This window comes from Triplophysa rosa, linkage group LG9 (genome assembly GCF_024868665.1).
Source record: "Triplophysa rosa linkage group LG9, Trosa_1v2, whole genome shotgun sequence".
In the NCBI taxonomy this organism is placed as follows: domain Eukaryota; kingdom Metazoa; phylum Chordata; class Actinopteri; order Cypriniformes; family Nemacheilidae; genus Triplophysa; species Triplophysa rosa.
This window is the reverse complement of record NC_079898.1, coordinates 24,490,996-24,504,857: the sequence shown is the minus strand read 5'-3', so window position 1 is coordinate 24,504,857 and position 13,862 is coordinate 24,490,996. Positions and strand designations below refer to the sequence as shown.

General features: G+C 39.0%; 3 protein-coding genes across 4 annotated transcripts; all 3 read left to right on the top strand.

Moving 5' to 3' along the window:
- The first annotated feature begins 52 nt into the window (after nt 1–52).
- LOC130559097 (gastrula zinc finger protein XlCGF49.1-like) lies at nt 53–2,210 on the top strand. Its single transcript, XM_057341985.1, has 2 exons — nt 53–351; nt 745–2,210. Exon 2 carries the CDS (start codon nt 775–777, stop codon nt 1,591–1,593), a length of 819 nt encoding a protein of 272 aa, XP_057197968.1. The 5' UTR covers nt 53–351; nt 745–774; the 3' UTR covers nt 1,594–2,210.
- Nucleotides 2,211–3,130: 920 nt separating this feature from the next.
- glo1 (glyoxalase 1) lies at nt 3,131–6,617 on the top strand. Of its 2 annotated transcripts, none has more exons than XM_057342798.1 (6): nt 3,131–3,282; nt 4,857–4,939; nt 5,051–5,191; nt 5,318–5,385; nt 5,873–5,962; nt 6,289–6,617. In XM_057342798.1, the coding sequence occupies exons 1-6, from the start codon at nt 3,214–3,216 to the stop codon at nt 6,378–6,380; spliced, it is 543 nt and encodes a 180-aa protein (XP_057198781.1). In that variant the 5' UTR covers nt 3,131–3,213; the 3' UTR covers nt 6,381–6,617. The 2 variants fall into 2 exon arrangements, with proteins under 2 accessions (XP_057198781.1, XP_057198782.1); XM_057342799.1 differs by lacking the exon at nt 3,131–3,282 and adding an exon at nt 4,210–4,398.
- A 137-nt stretch (nt 6,618–6,754) lies between these two features.
- btbd9 (BTB (POZ) domain containing 9) lies at nt 6,755–13,838 on the top strand. The gene is made up of 11 exons (XM_057342797.1): nt 6,755–7,554; nt 8,031–8,234; nt 8,378–8,741; nt 9,217–9,484; nt 9,614–9,836; nt 9,927–10,046; nt 10,131–10,240; nt 10,874–11,063; nt 11,145–11,252; nt 11,334–11,412; nt 11,592–13,838. Exons 2-11 carry the CDS (start codon nt 8,050–8,052, stop codon nt 11,769–11,771), a joined length of 1,827 nt encoding a protein of 608 aa, XP_057198780.1. The 5' UTR covers nt 6,755–7,554; nt 8,031–8,049; the 3' UTR covers nt 11,772–13,838.
- The last annotated feature ends 24 nt before the right edge of the window (nt 13,839–13,862 follow it).

Genomic DNA, 13,862 nt, shown 5'->3' with positions numbered 1-13,862 from the left:
GCCCGAACACGTAACGTTAATGCAAAATGAACGCTCACGCGCAACGTATATTTCTTAAGCAAGTTAAAATGTTTGAATTTGAGAATGTTTAAATATTAAATGTTTAGAAACTTCTGACGGACACTCGAACTGAAATCAGACTGTAACGGAAATAGTATTTCGCTTAAGCAAACTTTAAAAAACGTTACTATTTTTATTTTGGTATCATAATTTCCGGTGCACGCAGGAAATGGCAACATCAGTCTTCGCTCACGTCGAATGTTGCGCTAACCTTGAAATAAAGCTCAAGAAAGTGTAAAGAAAGTTGCTGAAATAAAAACCGTTTTGGACAAAAGTGAATATTGATGCCTTGTAAGTACTTAACTTTTCTGTTCCCTAGTTTCTAACTAACGTTAGTATCTTTAGCTCCAAAGGGCTTTAGTACACAAATAGCCGTAATAAACTCTTTAGCATAATTTTAGATTAAAATCTGTGTAAATTCCTACATTAACAATGGTAAAAGTGATAATATTTAAGTTCTCAATGTTGGAATGAACTCTTAGCATATTGCTGTGATGCGGTTTTAAAAAGCAAGAAGCCACTGAAAGCCATATGTTAAATGAAAGTTACCATGAGTAAAAAGGATTTTAGGTAACGTTACTCTGCTTTGAGTTAGGTTTAAGAACACCCCTTCTAAGGTATGTGGTAAAATGTACAGCCTCTCATTGCTTACTGTTAGTTAACGCTCTGATGGCTGTTTTTTAGCTGAAATCTGTGCATCCTGACCTTACTGATATGAAGTCTGTGACTAGAAAGAAGGAGCTAGATTATGGACCAGACAAATCATCACGTTTGACGCTTCAGGAGTCTTCTGTGGGAGTTCCAGGGTCAGAGTCAAGCGAGGAGGGGCCATGTCCTGCCAAAAAGAGTGTAGAAATCTTGCTACTGAGCCCAGTGGAGGAGGCAGTCAAGGGCTTTTGCTGTAGACTGAAATATGAAAAGAAATCTAATCACCTGTCAGATAAAACTCCTTCAAATCCTGATGCCAAACTTTTCATTTCTCAGCCTTCCAGCAGCAGCAAAACAAAAAAATTCAGGTGTAAGCTGTGCGGCATTGAGTATTGCCGCAGAGCAAACCTGGTGTCTCACATGCGAATACACACAGGTGAGAGTCCATACTGCTGTAAATTCTGTGGCAAGGCTTTCCGACGTTCAGACCACCTCAAGTTGCACGTTAAAATCCACACAGGTGAGAATCGACTGAGACCCAAGCCCTTTGTTTGCGAACAGTGTGGGATGAAATTTGGTTGCTCAAAATCACTTCAAAATCATATGTGGAAACACAGCGGAGAACGGCCGTACGCCTGCTCGGTCTGTGAGAAAAGATTTTTCAATGAAGGCATTCTTCTTAGACATGAAAATGACTGTCACTCATTAGAAAAAGCATTCGTTTGTTCTCTGTGTGGACATGGCTTTGCACGCTTGTATACACTTGAGAAACACACACGAATTCACACGGGAGAGAAACCTTTCACCTGTTCACAATGTGGAAAGGTGTTTCGTTATAAATACTCACTGTTTATGCACAATAAACTGCACTCGGGCAAAGAGTGACGTGTGATGCCATTTATGCATACAGAATAAAATGTATTGCCAAAATCTTTCTAGTCCTTTTGTATTGCTGAATCTCATTGCACAAAAGGAGGATTTGTCATGACAGAAGAAGAGATACCAGAAAGGAATGACAATGTAATTTTTGTAATTTCTTTTAAAAATATTTTTTTCTTTTTGTCAGATATTTAGGTGTAGTCAGTCAGGCAACAAAAGACAACAAGGGTGCGACGAGTGACTGTGTTAGTGGCTAAGTTTGATCTTTTCAGTTCAAAATCTGTTAAAAAAATTAAAAGGAAGAACAAAGTGACGTTTTCTAGGGATCAGCTTGAGGTCTTATAGGATTTTTATATGAATAATAAACAAGTCCGTAAATGGCAAAACAATGCAACGTTATGTCTCTTTTCCAAGGCTAAAGCTTATCATAGAACCGGTGTTGTGACTTGCTGCTACAGAGTAAAGTGAAACAGAATGAAGAATTTGCTAGCCAAATGAAGCAAAACGAGCACGTTTGAGTAAAAGCAACTTTTTGACAAATAAAACAAACATTAACATTTTATCAAGACTGCAATTTTTTTATTGATATACAGTACATAAGGGAAAAGATGTGCGTTTTAATCACAATGGGGTTTTTAACAGTACAACTCTTATCAGTTCTGGATGTGACAAATGAGTTTATGAGAGTACCAATGTAGTCTCTCGATTAAATTGAGATTAAGTCAAATTAATGGCATGGTTGACATTAAAAGCCTTTTTTCACCATTTGGGGTATGTTAAATCCACTACATCTATCACCTTCCCTACATGACTTTTCTCTAGTTCGTTTCTTTTTATTAATGCCAAGTAGTTTTGAAAAATTCCTAAATTGGCAGTTACTGTATTTTTTAATCAACCACAAACAACCTACAGTTGAAACAAAGAACCGCAAAACTTCATAAAAATATTATGTTATTATATTGTTGCAATGTTGTTTTATAAAAGCAACAAGCCACATAAAGCCACAGCGATTTAATAAAGGGGTTTACTTCGTCAGGTCATGCTTCAGGGTTTCTGCTTACCTCATTCTCTTATTTGATAATGTTTCTTAAACTGGCGGCCAGACATCCTGACCTCATCTAGATGAAGTCAGGAGGCCTGACATTTAAGGAGTCTTGTGGGAGTGGCTACGTCAAAGTGAAGAAGAAGGTGAATTTGGTTTTACTGCAAATAAAACTAAACAAAACACTGTTATTATTATAGGTAAACCATAGTTAATTCCTAGGGAACTAATCCAAAATGCTGGACCCCTTTATCTTTGGTCCTGCAAATTTCAGACTATCCGCTGCTAAAGAGATTGCATTCACATTTCTAAGCTTCTACATTTCTAGAACTGAATTTGTACACTATGAAAATGTACAAGTAACTTTAAACGTTGGTCATGTAAATGTATTTAGACTAAAACAACTTTGAGTTTAGCTTTAGCGCGCCATCTGGCTGAAGATATGAAGAACTACTTCTATGACCGTGCCCATACTGTCGTCACGTCGCTGACGCAGCTCGCGTGACCACGCCCCTTCGTTGTGTCTTTCCGTCAGAAATTCAGCCGTCGGCTCTCGTGATCACCTGGCCGAATCACACCGCAAAATGTCTGACCAAGGGCTGACGGACGAAGCGGCTACCGCGGCGTGTAAAGACGGAAACCCCATTACTAAAGTAAGACGATTCATTTGAGCGCAATAATTTGGGAAAAGGGCGAGGCCTGTCAATCGAACGCAGAGACGGTGGCGTCTCGCAAACCGATCGACGTATGACATCAAGGTACCGCGAGAGGGATTGGAATGCGATGCTTTCTAAACCGTCTCGCGGTACTTTGTTGCCCTATGCCGACAAGTCTGCACAGCGCCGCACGAAGTCGAACTCAGATATGAAGTTTATCGGTATTTCTGCTCCATAACTCACGCTACTGTAGGCGTTATGATCAATCACATTTCACTCATATAAATGCGATTTTATAGAAATCCTTTAGCTTTCCCTGCGTATCTTAGTTAATGCAATTTGTTTAGAAGTTTTTTGTTTGTATTGCCGAGTCATTTTGAGGAAAACATAACGTGAAATGTTACGTGTGTTGTAACTTAGATTGCTAGTTGTTAGAATGGCCCTTGACATTTTGTTGACCTGGGACTCATTGAGTGTCACTTGATATATCAAAAGTAGATGATACATGTGAACTTTTGCCTTTTATTTCACGGCTGGTAACATGGTAAAAATCATTTAAAAAGTGTGCAGAAGTGCTTTTTCTGTTATGACAGTCGATACTGGAGAATGTGTGACACCTACTGTGACAGTAGGAACTGTGATTGATGTTATTGGCCTATATGTTATACACACACACATCTGTAAAGGTATAGGAGAGATTTCAGTTTATTACTGTTTATAAATCTTAATACCTCTGTGTGAGATATCCTAGATCATGTACAGCCTGACAGATGTTTGAAACTGTATTGAAAGCATTAATTTACTATTTCAGGGTTTCCAAAATCATTCAGATCTGAATTGTAATACAGTCACATTTAAGTGATTTGAACATTATGCATTTGGCAATTGCTTTTATACAATGACGTGCATTCAAAGTATACCTTACTACTTTTCAGTTTCTGTGTTCCTGGGGCATTGAATGAACCCTCAACCTTTGTGGTGCCAACACAAAGCTTTACCAATTGAATAGGGGTGGAACGGTTCACAAAATCCATGGTTCGGTTCTATTACGGTTCTGTGGTCACGGTTTTCGGTTTGATTCGGTGAATTGAACTACAGGAATATATCTACTGTGTAAGGGTGCATGACTTTTGATTTTTTTAATTTGAGATCGCAACAAATTTGGTAATGCAGTCAAACTAGCATGGCTTTCACAAGTCTGGTGATCCTCGTTCAGCAACTGGCGTGTTTCAATACAAGCAAGAAAATATGAAATTTTGTACAAAGGATTTTATCACAAATTTGTTTACATGTGATACAATTCTTCTCATTTTGCATCATAACTAAGAATCATAAACTTTTCTGTTTAAGAAAAAAAAACAATCCTTAGCTTTGTATACTGTGGTAGGCTATATGAGACCAGTTTTACTGCACTTATGCTTTTGTTGTCCTTATGTTGTTCCAATTGCTTCTATTGTTTACCTCATTTGTAAGTCGCTTTGGATAAAAGTAAATGTAAGTTTAAATGATGGCACAGTTCAGCACTGTTGAAATTATTTTCTAACTAAAAGTTCCCCTTCCCTCTGCTGTAGGACTTCATGATGCAGCAGACAATGTTGCGGGTTAAGGATCCTGTGAAATCCCTGGACTTCTACACACGCATCCTCGGAATGACGTGAGTGCTTGAGTTTAATAGATAGACTTTTTTCCCTTTTTAAGTAGCTCACTTTAAGGAGCATTGCAGATACTTGAAATTCTCGACAAACATGAGAATGCGTTGTTGTAGGTTGCTGCAGAAGATTGATTTTCCTGCCATGCGATTCACCCTGTACTTCTTGGGTTATGAGGACAAGAAAGAAGTCCCGGCTGATGTGAAGGAGAGGACAGCTTGGACGTTCTCTCGTCGAGGCACTATAGAGCTCACCCAGTAAGAGAATGCATCAACTCCAAGAACACACAGCTGTACCATGCTCAGTGAAATATTTTGGTCTAGTTCGCAAATCTGTTTTTATGTGTTTCTGTTAATGTCATTTGTCTTTTCTTTCTTCATCAGTAACTGGGGCTCAGAGACAGATGACAGCCAGACTTACCACCACGGCAACTCAGATCCACGAGGCTTCGGTAAATACAGCATGAGCAGAGCCGGTGCTCTCTTTAAAAAGTCATGTCTTGACTTTGAGCTGTTATAAATGGTATAAAACATGCTTTTTAAATTAGAGGAACCATCAGTTCGACCAACCATTGTTGCAACGGATGCAAAGTAGATTTAAATAATTTTAGGAACTAAAACAAAATAAAAATCTAGTTTGCATATAATCAAGGTGTATTTGATGATACATGTCTTTCCATAAAGTGAACACAAGAAGAATTCAGGCAAATATTGAATCATTTTAATTGTTTTAATGATGAACACTGCACTAAAATGACAGTGATAATTTCAGTGAATTATCATCAGTGAGACATTTTTCAATAATTTTCATACTTGTATAAAAAAAATCAAAAACTGATATATTCAATAAAGTGTATATTTAGTATACGGCCAAGCCCTACATAGAGACATTTTTAGAATGAAAATAAACAGATTTAATGAAATGCATTTTTGTTATAGGCCACATTGGAATTGCTGTGCCAGATGTCTATGCTGCTTGCAAGCTGTTTGAAGAGCAGGGAGTGACCTTTGTAAAGAAACCTGATGATGGTAATTTCTGTTTCCATATAATCATACTTTATGTGATTGTTATTATATTTAATTACACAATGCTTCTAGACCAAAAATAATTAGCTAAAACTAACTTAGTTGTACTGGAAGTACAAATTTGTGTATGTTTACTGTGGCTGCATTTAAAATAGTATATTACTGATGCTCGATGGGCAGTTTATTGTGTGTTGGATCATTTTTTGTATTAGCCAAAATCTGCAGAACATATCACAAAGCATAATGTCCACAATAAAAAATGAGCAGTTCAGACAACTCTTTAAAGTCAACAACTATGTTGCTTATTATGTTGGCTTTCTGTCCTGCAGGTAAAATGAAAGGCCTGGCCTTTATTCAGGATCCTGATGGTTATTGGATAGAGATTCTCAGCCCCAACGGCATGGTGCCCATCACATCTTAAAGACTGTTCTAATGCTGTGACCTAAACATAAAACTATAGTTATAATAAATTGACGACAGTTGGTTTTTCAGAAAGGATAATTGCTCTGTTGACAACATAGTATGGAAAGGTAGACAGAAAACCCTGTCTAGGGCTGAAATATGAGAATGTGTTTTTGTGAATTCAACACTTTTGAATGCCTTCTTTGTAATTATACTTATTTGTTTACATACAAAATAAAGTGTTTATGTTGAGTAATTTTTGAGCACTTAACTCAGATTTTGTTTTATGATAAAAAGGTTTCGGAATGTTGCCTATGTAGATTCAAGTATCAAGTATAGACATGATAAAATAGAAATGTGTGAACTGTCAGTTATACATAAGCCTATACAGTATATCTCACATGCGCCGGAGTTCGTGAGCAGCCAAATACCAACAGCGCTCGCGCTCAAGTGCGGTTTGCGCGCGGTGGAGCGGAATGCGGAAAACGAAGTGTATCCGTGTCGGTGTAATGAACAGCGTAATAAAGCACACTTTTTGTGAATAGCTTATTCAAAAGTCAATACAACGGCTCAACATACAGCTTACTAATAGGGTTCAACTAAGAAAATAAAATGCACAGTAAGCAGAAAGCGTGGACGTTGGGTATAAAAACGTAAGCATGAATGCAAAATAGGGTTGGTCAAAAATGTTGCTGTGTAAGAAACAGCCCTTTGTTTTTAGTGTTGTGCAATGAGCGTGAAGCATTCACTAATTTCAACTGGAAGCGCGGGAATAAATTTCGTTTAAAGCGCCGAAATAAACGAGCAATATCAGGTGGTAGATTGACAAGGAAATAAGTAAAATACGTTGTAACGCATTTAAGACAACTGTACTATACATTTCAATATAAATGCATTCAATATGACAAAAGACTTCCCGAGATTACATTTTGTAGTATTCGGCAATTTTATCCTGGATGACTAGGACAGTAACAAGCTCTGTCCACTAGAGGCGCTGTGACGTTCACACATTTCCGGGTACTTTCCAAAACATCCGGTATCTGTTTTACAGTGGAATACATGGAGTTTTCGGCATGTACATTCGTCTGTAACATATTTCTTTATATCCTGTGATCCACTGTAGTCAAAATATCCTCGTGGCCAGATCAGACTGCTTTAGGTGGAGACGAGTTTCATCTAACTAACTTCTGTCGGTGAGTGGTGATTTATGACTGATGGTACATATGTCAGTTGTCATTATCTTGTAGCTTACAAATAACATTATTTATATAAGTATTAATGCTTTATTTCCTACAAATCATCTTATGATTAACGTTTATGTTAGTGTTGATTATGTGATTGACATGATGATTATTCATAATGATGATAATAATTCTTATTGGAAACCAGGTGCCTAGATTAAAGGATTTTCTATATGTTTATCTAACAGAATGCAAACTCGTGAGAAAATTAGTCTTGGATTTACTACAGTAACTATAATGCAACTATTGAACTTACTATACAGTTACCATAGTTTAACCATTTTGTTGTCAACCTATGGTGACTTTTACTATAATAAAATCCTGGTTAATTTTTCAAAACACCCCAGAAATAGCCATCAACATAACATCAATGTTCAAAAAATGCTCCTTGGGCTGTTCATCATTGATGAGAATGTCATGTGCCTCAGGTGTCCTCCTGCTGTGGTCATGAGTGACGGTCATCCTCTGCGGCCTGTGAGCTCTGCAGCTGAGATCGACCACCTGCACCTGCTGTCAGAGCAGCTGGGTGCTTTAGTTCCTGGTGAAGAGTACAGCGATGTCACCTTCATAGTGGAAGAGAAGCGCTTTCCCGCACACAGAGTCATTCTAGCGGCCCGCTGCCAGTATTTTAGGTTACTACTGATATCTTCTTTTCAATTAGAATTTGTTTATTTGTTTCTCAATCTCAGTAACAATGGGCTTCTCCAATCCTGTTGAAACTTCATTTTAACCCAAACTGCTTTTTTTGTCTCTCTTTCCAACTTTTCCTCTTCAGAGCTTTGCTATATGGGGGGCTGAAAGAGTCCATGCCCCAGGCTGAGGTTCGGTTAGAGGAAACACATCCTGAGGCTTTTTCCATGTTGTTGCGGTACCTGTACACGGGCCGAGCCACCTTGAGCGAAGCCAGAGAAGAGACTCTGCTGGATTTTCTGGGACTGGCGCATCGCTATGATCTTCAACCACTAGAGGCCTCCATCTGCGAGTTCCTCCGCACTTTATTGAGCACGCGAAATGTGTGTCTGGTTTTCGATGTGGCTAGTCTTTATTGTCTGAGCGGGCTGACTGAGGCCTGCTGTGCTTTTATGGATCGACACGCCAATGATGTGCTCAAGTCGGATGGATTTCTTACTCTTTCAAAGGTGTGTGTTAAAATCCTAATCTTAGATCAACTGTGGACATTTAGTTATCTACCTGAATGATAAAATTCAGATTTAACAGCCAGACATTTGAAGGCAACTCCATGCTCTCCTTGTATACTTTGCTTTGTTACTCATAGGGACAGTTCACCCAAAAATGAAAATTCTGTCATGATTTACTCACCTTCGAGTTGTTCCAAATCTGTATAAATTTCTTCCTGATGAACACAGAGAAAGATATTTGGAAGAATGCTTGTAACCAGACAGATTCCCCCCCCCATTGACAATCTGAAGAGGAAAAGTTGGGTAAATGATGAGAGAATTTTCATTTTTGGGTGAAGTATCCCTTTAAGCATGTAAAATGTGACAAAATGTGAACAAAACCTCCTTAACCGTACTAAAGCGATTAATTGCTTTTGTAAGGCGGTGACATCAACAACAACATAATAAAAGGTTTGCTTTTTATTCCTCTCTGCAGTCTGCCCTGTTGACCATGGTGAGAAGAGATTCTTTTGCCGCGAGCGAGAGAGAAATCTTCCAGGCCCTCAGCCGCTGGTGTCACCAGAACGGCGAGGGTCCTGACGCAAAGGAAGTGATGTCAGCAGTGCGGCTGCCCCTGATGACCCTCTCTGAAATGCTGAATGTGGTCCGTCCAACTGGACTCCTCAGCCCAGACGACCTGCTGGATGCCATACAGACCCGCTCGGAGAGCAGAGACATGGATCTCAACTACCGCGGCATGCTCAGTCAGTTCACACACTCTAGATACGCGTAATGCTTACAGTGTACCTAGTAATGAGCGAAAGAACTTGAAAAAGCAGCAGAGCATACTAAATCAAATTTTCCAAATATCTGTTTTATTCAAAAACTTCTAGTTCCAGAAGAAAACATCGCCACTATGAAGCACGGTGCTGTGGTGGTAAAAGGCGAGCTAAAGTCTGCTCTACTGGATGGAGACACACAGAACTATGATCTGGACCACGGCTTCTCAAGGCACCCTATTGAAGAGGAGGGACGAGCCGCAGGCATCCAGGTCCGCTTGGGACAACCCTCCATCATCAACCACATACGGCTACTGCTGTGGGACAAGGACAGCAGGTAAAGTGACATTGAAAGAATAGTTGTTCTTAAAAAAGTTCTCATTATTTTCCATACATCATTGTCGTTGCATCTTTCTTCCTCCTGCAGGTCATACTCGTACTATATTGAGGTGTCGATGGATGAACTAGACTGGGTTCGTGTTGTGGATCATTCCAAGTTTCTGTGTCGCTCCTGGCAACACCTCTATTTCCCAGCACGGGTCTGCAGGTACAAATAGTAATGTGGAAACTTGATTAAAACTTGTATATTTTAACGCAATGCTAACTGAAGTCTTTGTCTGCCCGAGCGCAGGTTTATCCGTGTGGTGGGCACACATAACACTGTCAACAAAGTCTTTCACTTGGTGGCTCTGGAATGCATATACACACAGCAGTCTTTCACCCTGGAGAAAGGCCTGCTGGGTAATGCAAATTTCCTAGTCATTGTTTTAATATAGATATGGGTCAAAGATGAAAAAGGTTTTAAGCATAAAAACAATAAGTGTAATACTGCTTTAAAAAAGTTTTTTGTTTCATTAAATTGCAATTTTGTTTTTGTTTTTATGAGCAAAAAATAAATATCATACATGTTTCCCTGATTTACAGAAGACGCCCACTAAAATGTCATTCAGTGTAACAATCTTGTCAGGCATATTTACAACAAAATTCAATTTATGACATATTAAAAGACTAATTACTTTCACACCAAATGCTAATTCGTTACATTTTTTTTAAATTTGCCACTATCCTAGGTTTTGCCCATTTGTCAATAAGAATTTTTTACTCATTTATAGCACAATAAAATATAATATGCTGCCTTATTCTTTTATATATTTTAATATGTACAAGTCAGAATAAGCATGTTGTTTGAATTTGTACATAAATATTGTGTTACACGGAATGACAATGTAACATTATTTCAACCAAATTTGGACATTTTATTCTCCATTAACTTAGTTGAAACCATAATGTAGACATTTTACTTGCATTTAATGTGTTTTTCTATGGACATAAAATCACTTTTGTACATTTCTTTTGATGGGGACTCTCCTGCAGTTCCCACAGAGAACGTGGCGACCGTACAGGCGTGTGCAAGTGTGATAGAGGGCGTGAGTCGCAGCAGAAACACGCTGCTGAACGGAGACACTAGCCATTACGACTGGGACTCGGGGTACACCTGCCACCAGCTGGGCTCTGGAGCCATCGTCATCCAGCTGGCACAACCATACATGCTGGGCTCAATGCGGTATTAGACGTTGTGTTAAATCAATGTCTCTTAGTATTTCTTGTATACATGCTGATGCTATATGACTTTTTCTGTTTGTAGATTGCTGTTGTGGGATTGTGATGATAGAAGCTACAGCTATTATGTGGAGCTTTCTACAAATCAGCAGCACTGGGTGAAAGTCGTCGACCGTACTAAAGTTGAATGCAGGTCAGCATCTGCAACTTTATCTTTTAGCAATTGTCCCCCAGTTTTATGATGTGTTAATGTTCTTGAATGTAATTCTTATAGGGCATGGCAAACTCTGGTGTTTGACAGACAGCCTGCATCCTTCATACGAATTGTAGGAACTCATAACACAGCTAATGAGGTGAGAGCTCTCAGCGGCCTTATGGACTCTATAACATGCTTTATTAAAATCTAAAAGGTTGTGAAAATGATCCCCTTGTGCAATATGTGCAGACTCCAAAAGAATGCATACGTAGCGCTTAGTCTGCTATATGACTTTTTGTGATGATTGATGTGATTTTCTCACTCTGTCTCCGCTAGGTGTTTCATTGTGTTCACTTTGATTGCCCAGCACAGCTGGACACAATTGTCAGAGAGGGAAGTCCTGGACCGGATAAGCCAAAACCGGATCAGCCCAAACCGGACTACAGCACGGAGAATTCTGTTACTCAGAGCCCGATCAACCATAAATCCCCCTCGTCCTCCTCCTCTCACACATAGACTGTGGATAAGTGTTCTGTGCTGTTCACTTGCATAAGTATGACAAAACACACTTGAAGCGCTCATCTTATGAGCTTGTTTTCTTATGTGCTGCTAACTAAAGAATTCTGTGTATTTATGAAAAAGATCTATCGTTATATAGTCTATATATAGTAATAACTTGATGGTGAGGTAATTGACTGTCACGCACACCTATTTTCCTATGTTCAGATAGCTGCAAGACCATAAAATAAATTTAAATATCACTTATTCTTTTGCAATACTGTCTTTTTTGTAAAAATGTTTTGACTGGTTTTATTTTGAGAACCAGAACACAGTCCAAAAATGCCTGTTTTAAATGTATTAGTATTAAAACGACCTGCATCTGTATAAACCTGCATACTATGCAAAATGATTAACCTGAATGGGAAGATTTTGTAAATGGATGAACAATAGCAGACGGGTTACTTATCAACTTTAGCATTTGCGTGTTTCGTATTTTGATCCAATTTTGTGATCTCACGGCACATTATTTTAAGCACAAGCGGTTTTTATGTAGCCATCGACCTAATTTGGCAGTGCCAGATTGTTTTTTGTCTACGTACATCATAGATACACAGACTTTTATGTCCACAAAAATATATAAGCATTTACTCCTTACTTTTTTTAAAGCTGAAAGGTCTATTTACTTTGCTTTCCTAATGACATTCGATTACGTGGTTGCGTTCTAGTCATATTTTCAGTGTGTCCCACAGTCAAAATTGATTTATTTGCAGGTGATAGCAAGACAGATATTCAATGGACCAGATGGAGAGAGTGTGTGCAGAATAGCCTTTTCAGTTAAATGAACATGCCTCCATCTCTAAGGGGTACAATAAATCCTGAGTTTCAATCAGCCATAGAAGGTGACTGACACAATAATACCACCTTCATTAAACAACCAGAAACAGACGCGCGCTACAAAACTTCCTCACCGCAATCACGAGAGCTCCCTGAGGACTGAAAGAAGAGAGACAAGCAGGGAGAGTTTGACGATGGGGAGGAAAACTGGGACACTGCTGTGCTGAATTTCAAGGCTGGTTTATGCTGCTCTGGATGTTAGGTCAGCATAGCTGGTTCACAATCACCCACTGTAACCATTTTAGACCTTAAACAAAGAATCTAAATACCACAGTTTATGTACTTATGCATGTAGGATAGCAACACAAACAGTCTCATTACATTTACGGTGTAAATACCACAGTTTATGTACGGTGGCCCACACTCCAGTACAGTAGGTGGCTGATATGCACCTCAAACGTAAGTTGCCACCCGCCATTGAAAAGGAACAGAAGAAGAATTATGTCACATGATCACGTCAATATGCCGTACGACGGCCGCATTCAGGCAAAACATTACGTACCCATTTAGCCTTGTTAAGTAGGTACTTACTGAAATTTAGTACCTAATCATTGAGTATGCCATTTCGGATTCAGTCACAGTGTTTGGGGGAAAAGAGTGAAGTTTTCGCGGGCAGTCCTAGCAAAACGTAGGCGGGGACTATATGTAGTGACGTAAATCCGCGGCGGTTTGCGAATCGGACTAGGGGCGACTCGTTTGCGTGATTCTGAGTCGACTCCCTTTTTTCCAAGCCAATGACTTTGTTATTCATTCACCTTCGGATTTACAACTTGGCAGACTGCTTACTTTCAAACACGGCAACATTACACATCGCACGAAATGTAATTTTCATGATCTCATGTTATGTACTCTTTAAGAGAGCCACATCATACCACGTCATCATTAACGTCAGTTAACTTTTAGAGTCATTACATCACCCCGACAGAACAGGGCCAGTCGCACGTAGGTGTAGAGCGCTGACTAGCCAATAGGAACAGGGGAATGTCCCGAGAGGCGTGACGAAAAAAATACACACAATTAGAGGTTCGAATCCCACCTCGGCCACAAATATCAAATGAGCTTGTGATCATTTTTCTTATCTCTATGCACTCAATGCATTAAAAAAGTAACATTGTGCACAAGACTATAAGTAATCTTGTAAAAACTACTTGTGTATGATGTCCCAAATGTAAAGGAAATTTATTCTGAATAAACTATTACATTATAATAGGG

What these genes read in the sequence shown, in the direction of transcription:
- LOC130559097 (XM_057341985.1), top strand. Translation starts at nt 775, where the DNA reads ATGAAGTCTGTGACTAGAAAGAAGGAGCTAGATTATGGACCAGACAAA.
- glo1 (XM_057342798.1), top strand. Translation starts at nt 3,214, where the DNA reads ATGTCTGACCAAGGGCTGACGGACGAAGCGGCTACCGCGGCGTGTAAA. An exon ending in ACACGCATCCTCGGAATGAC is followed by an intron (nt 4,940 to 5,050) that starts GTGAGTGCTTGA and finishes GCGTTGTTGTAG; the next exon opens with GTTGCTGCAGAAGATTGATT. An exon ending in CTCAGATCCACGAGGCTTCG is followed by an intron (nt 5,386 to 5,872) that starts GTAAATACAGCA and finishes TTTTTGTTATAG; the next exon opens with GCCACATTGGAATTGCTGTG.
- btbd9 (XM_057342797.1), top strand. Translation starts at nt 8,050, where the DNA reads ATGAGTGACGGTCATCCTCTGCGGCCTGTGAGCTCTGCAGCTGAGATC. An exon ending in GCCCGCTGCCAGTATTTTAG is followed by an intron (nt 8,235 to 8,377) that starts GTTACTACTGAT and finishes TTTCCTCTTCAG; the next exon opens with AGCTTTGCTATATGGGGGGC. An exon ending in GATTTCTTACTCTTTCAAAG is followed by an intron (nt 8,742 to 9,216) that starts GTGTGTGTTAAA and finishes TCCTCTCTGCAG; the next exon opens with TCTGCCCTGTTGACCATGGT.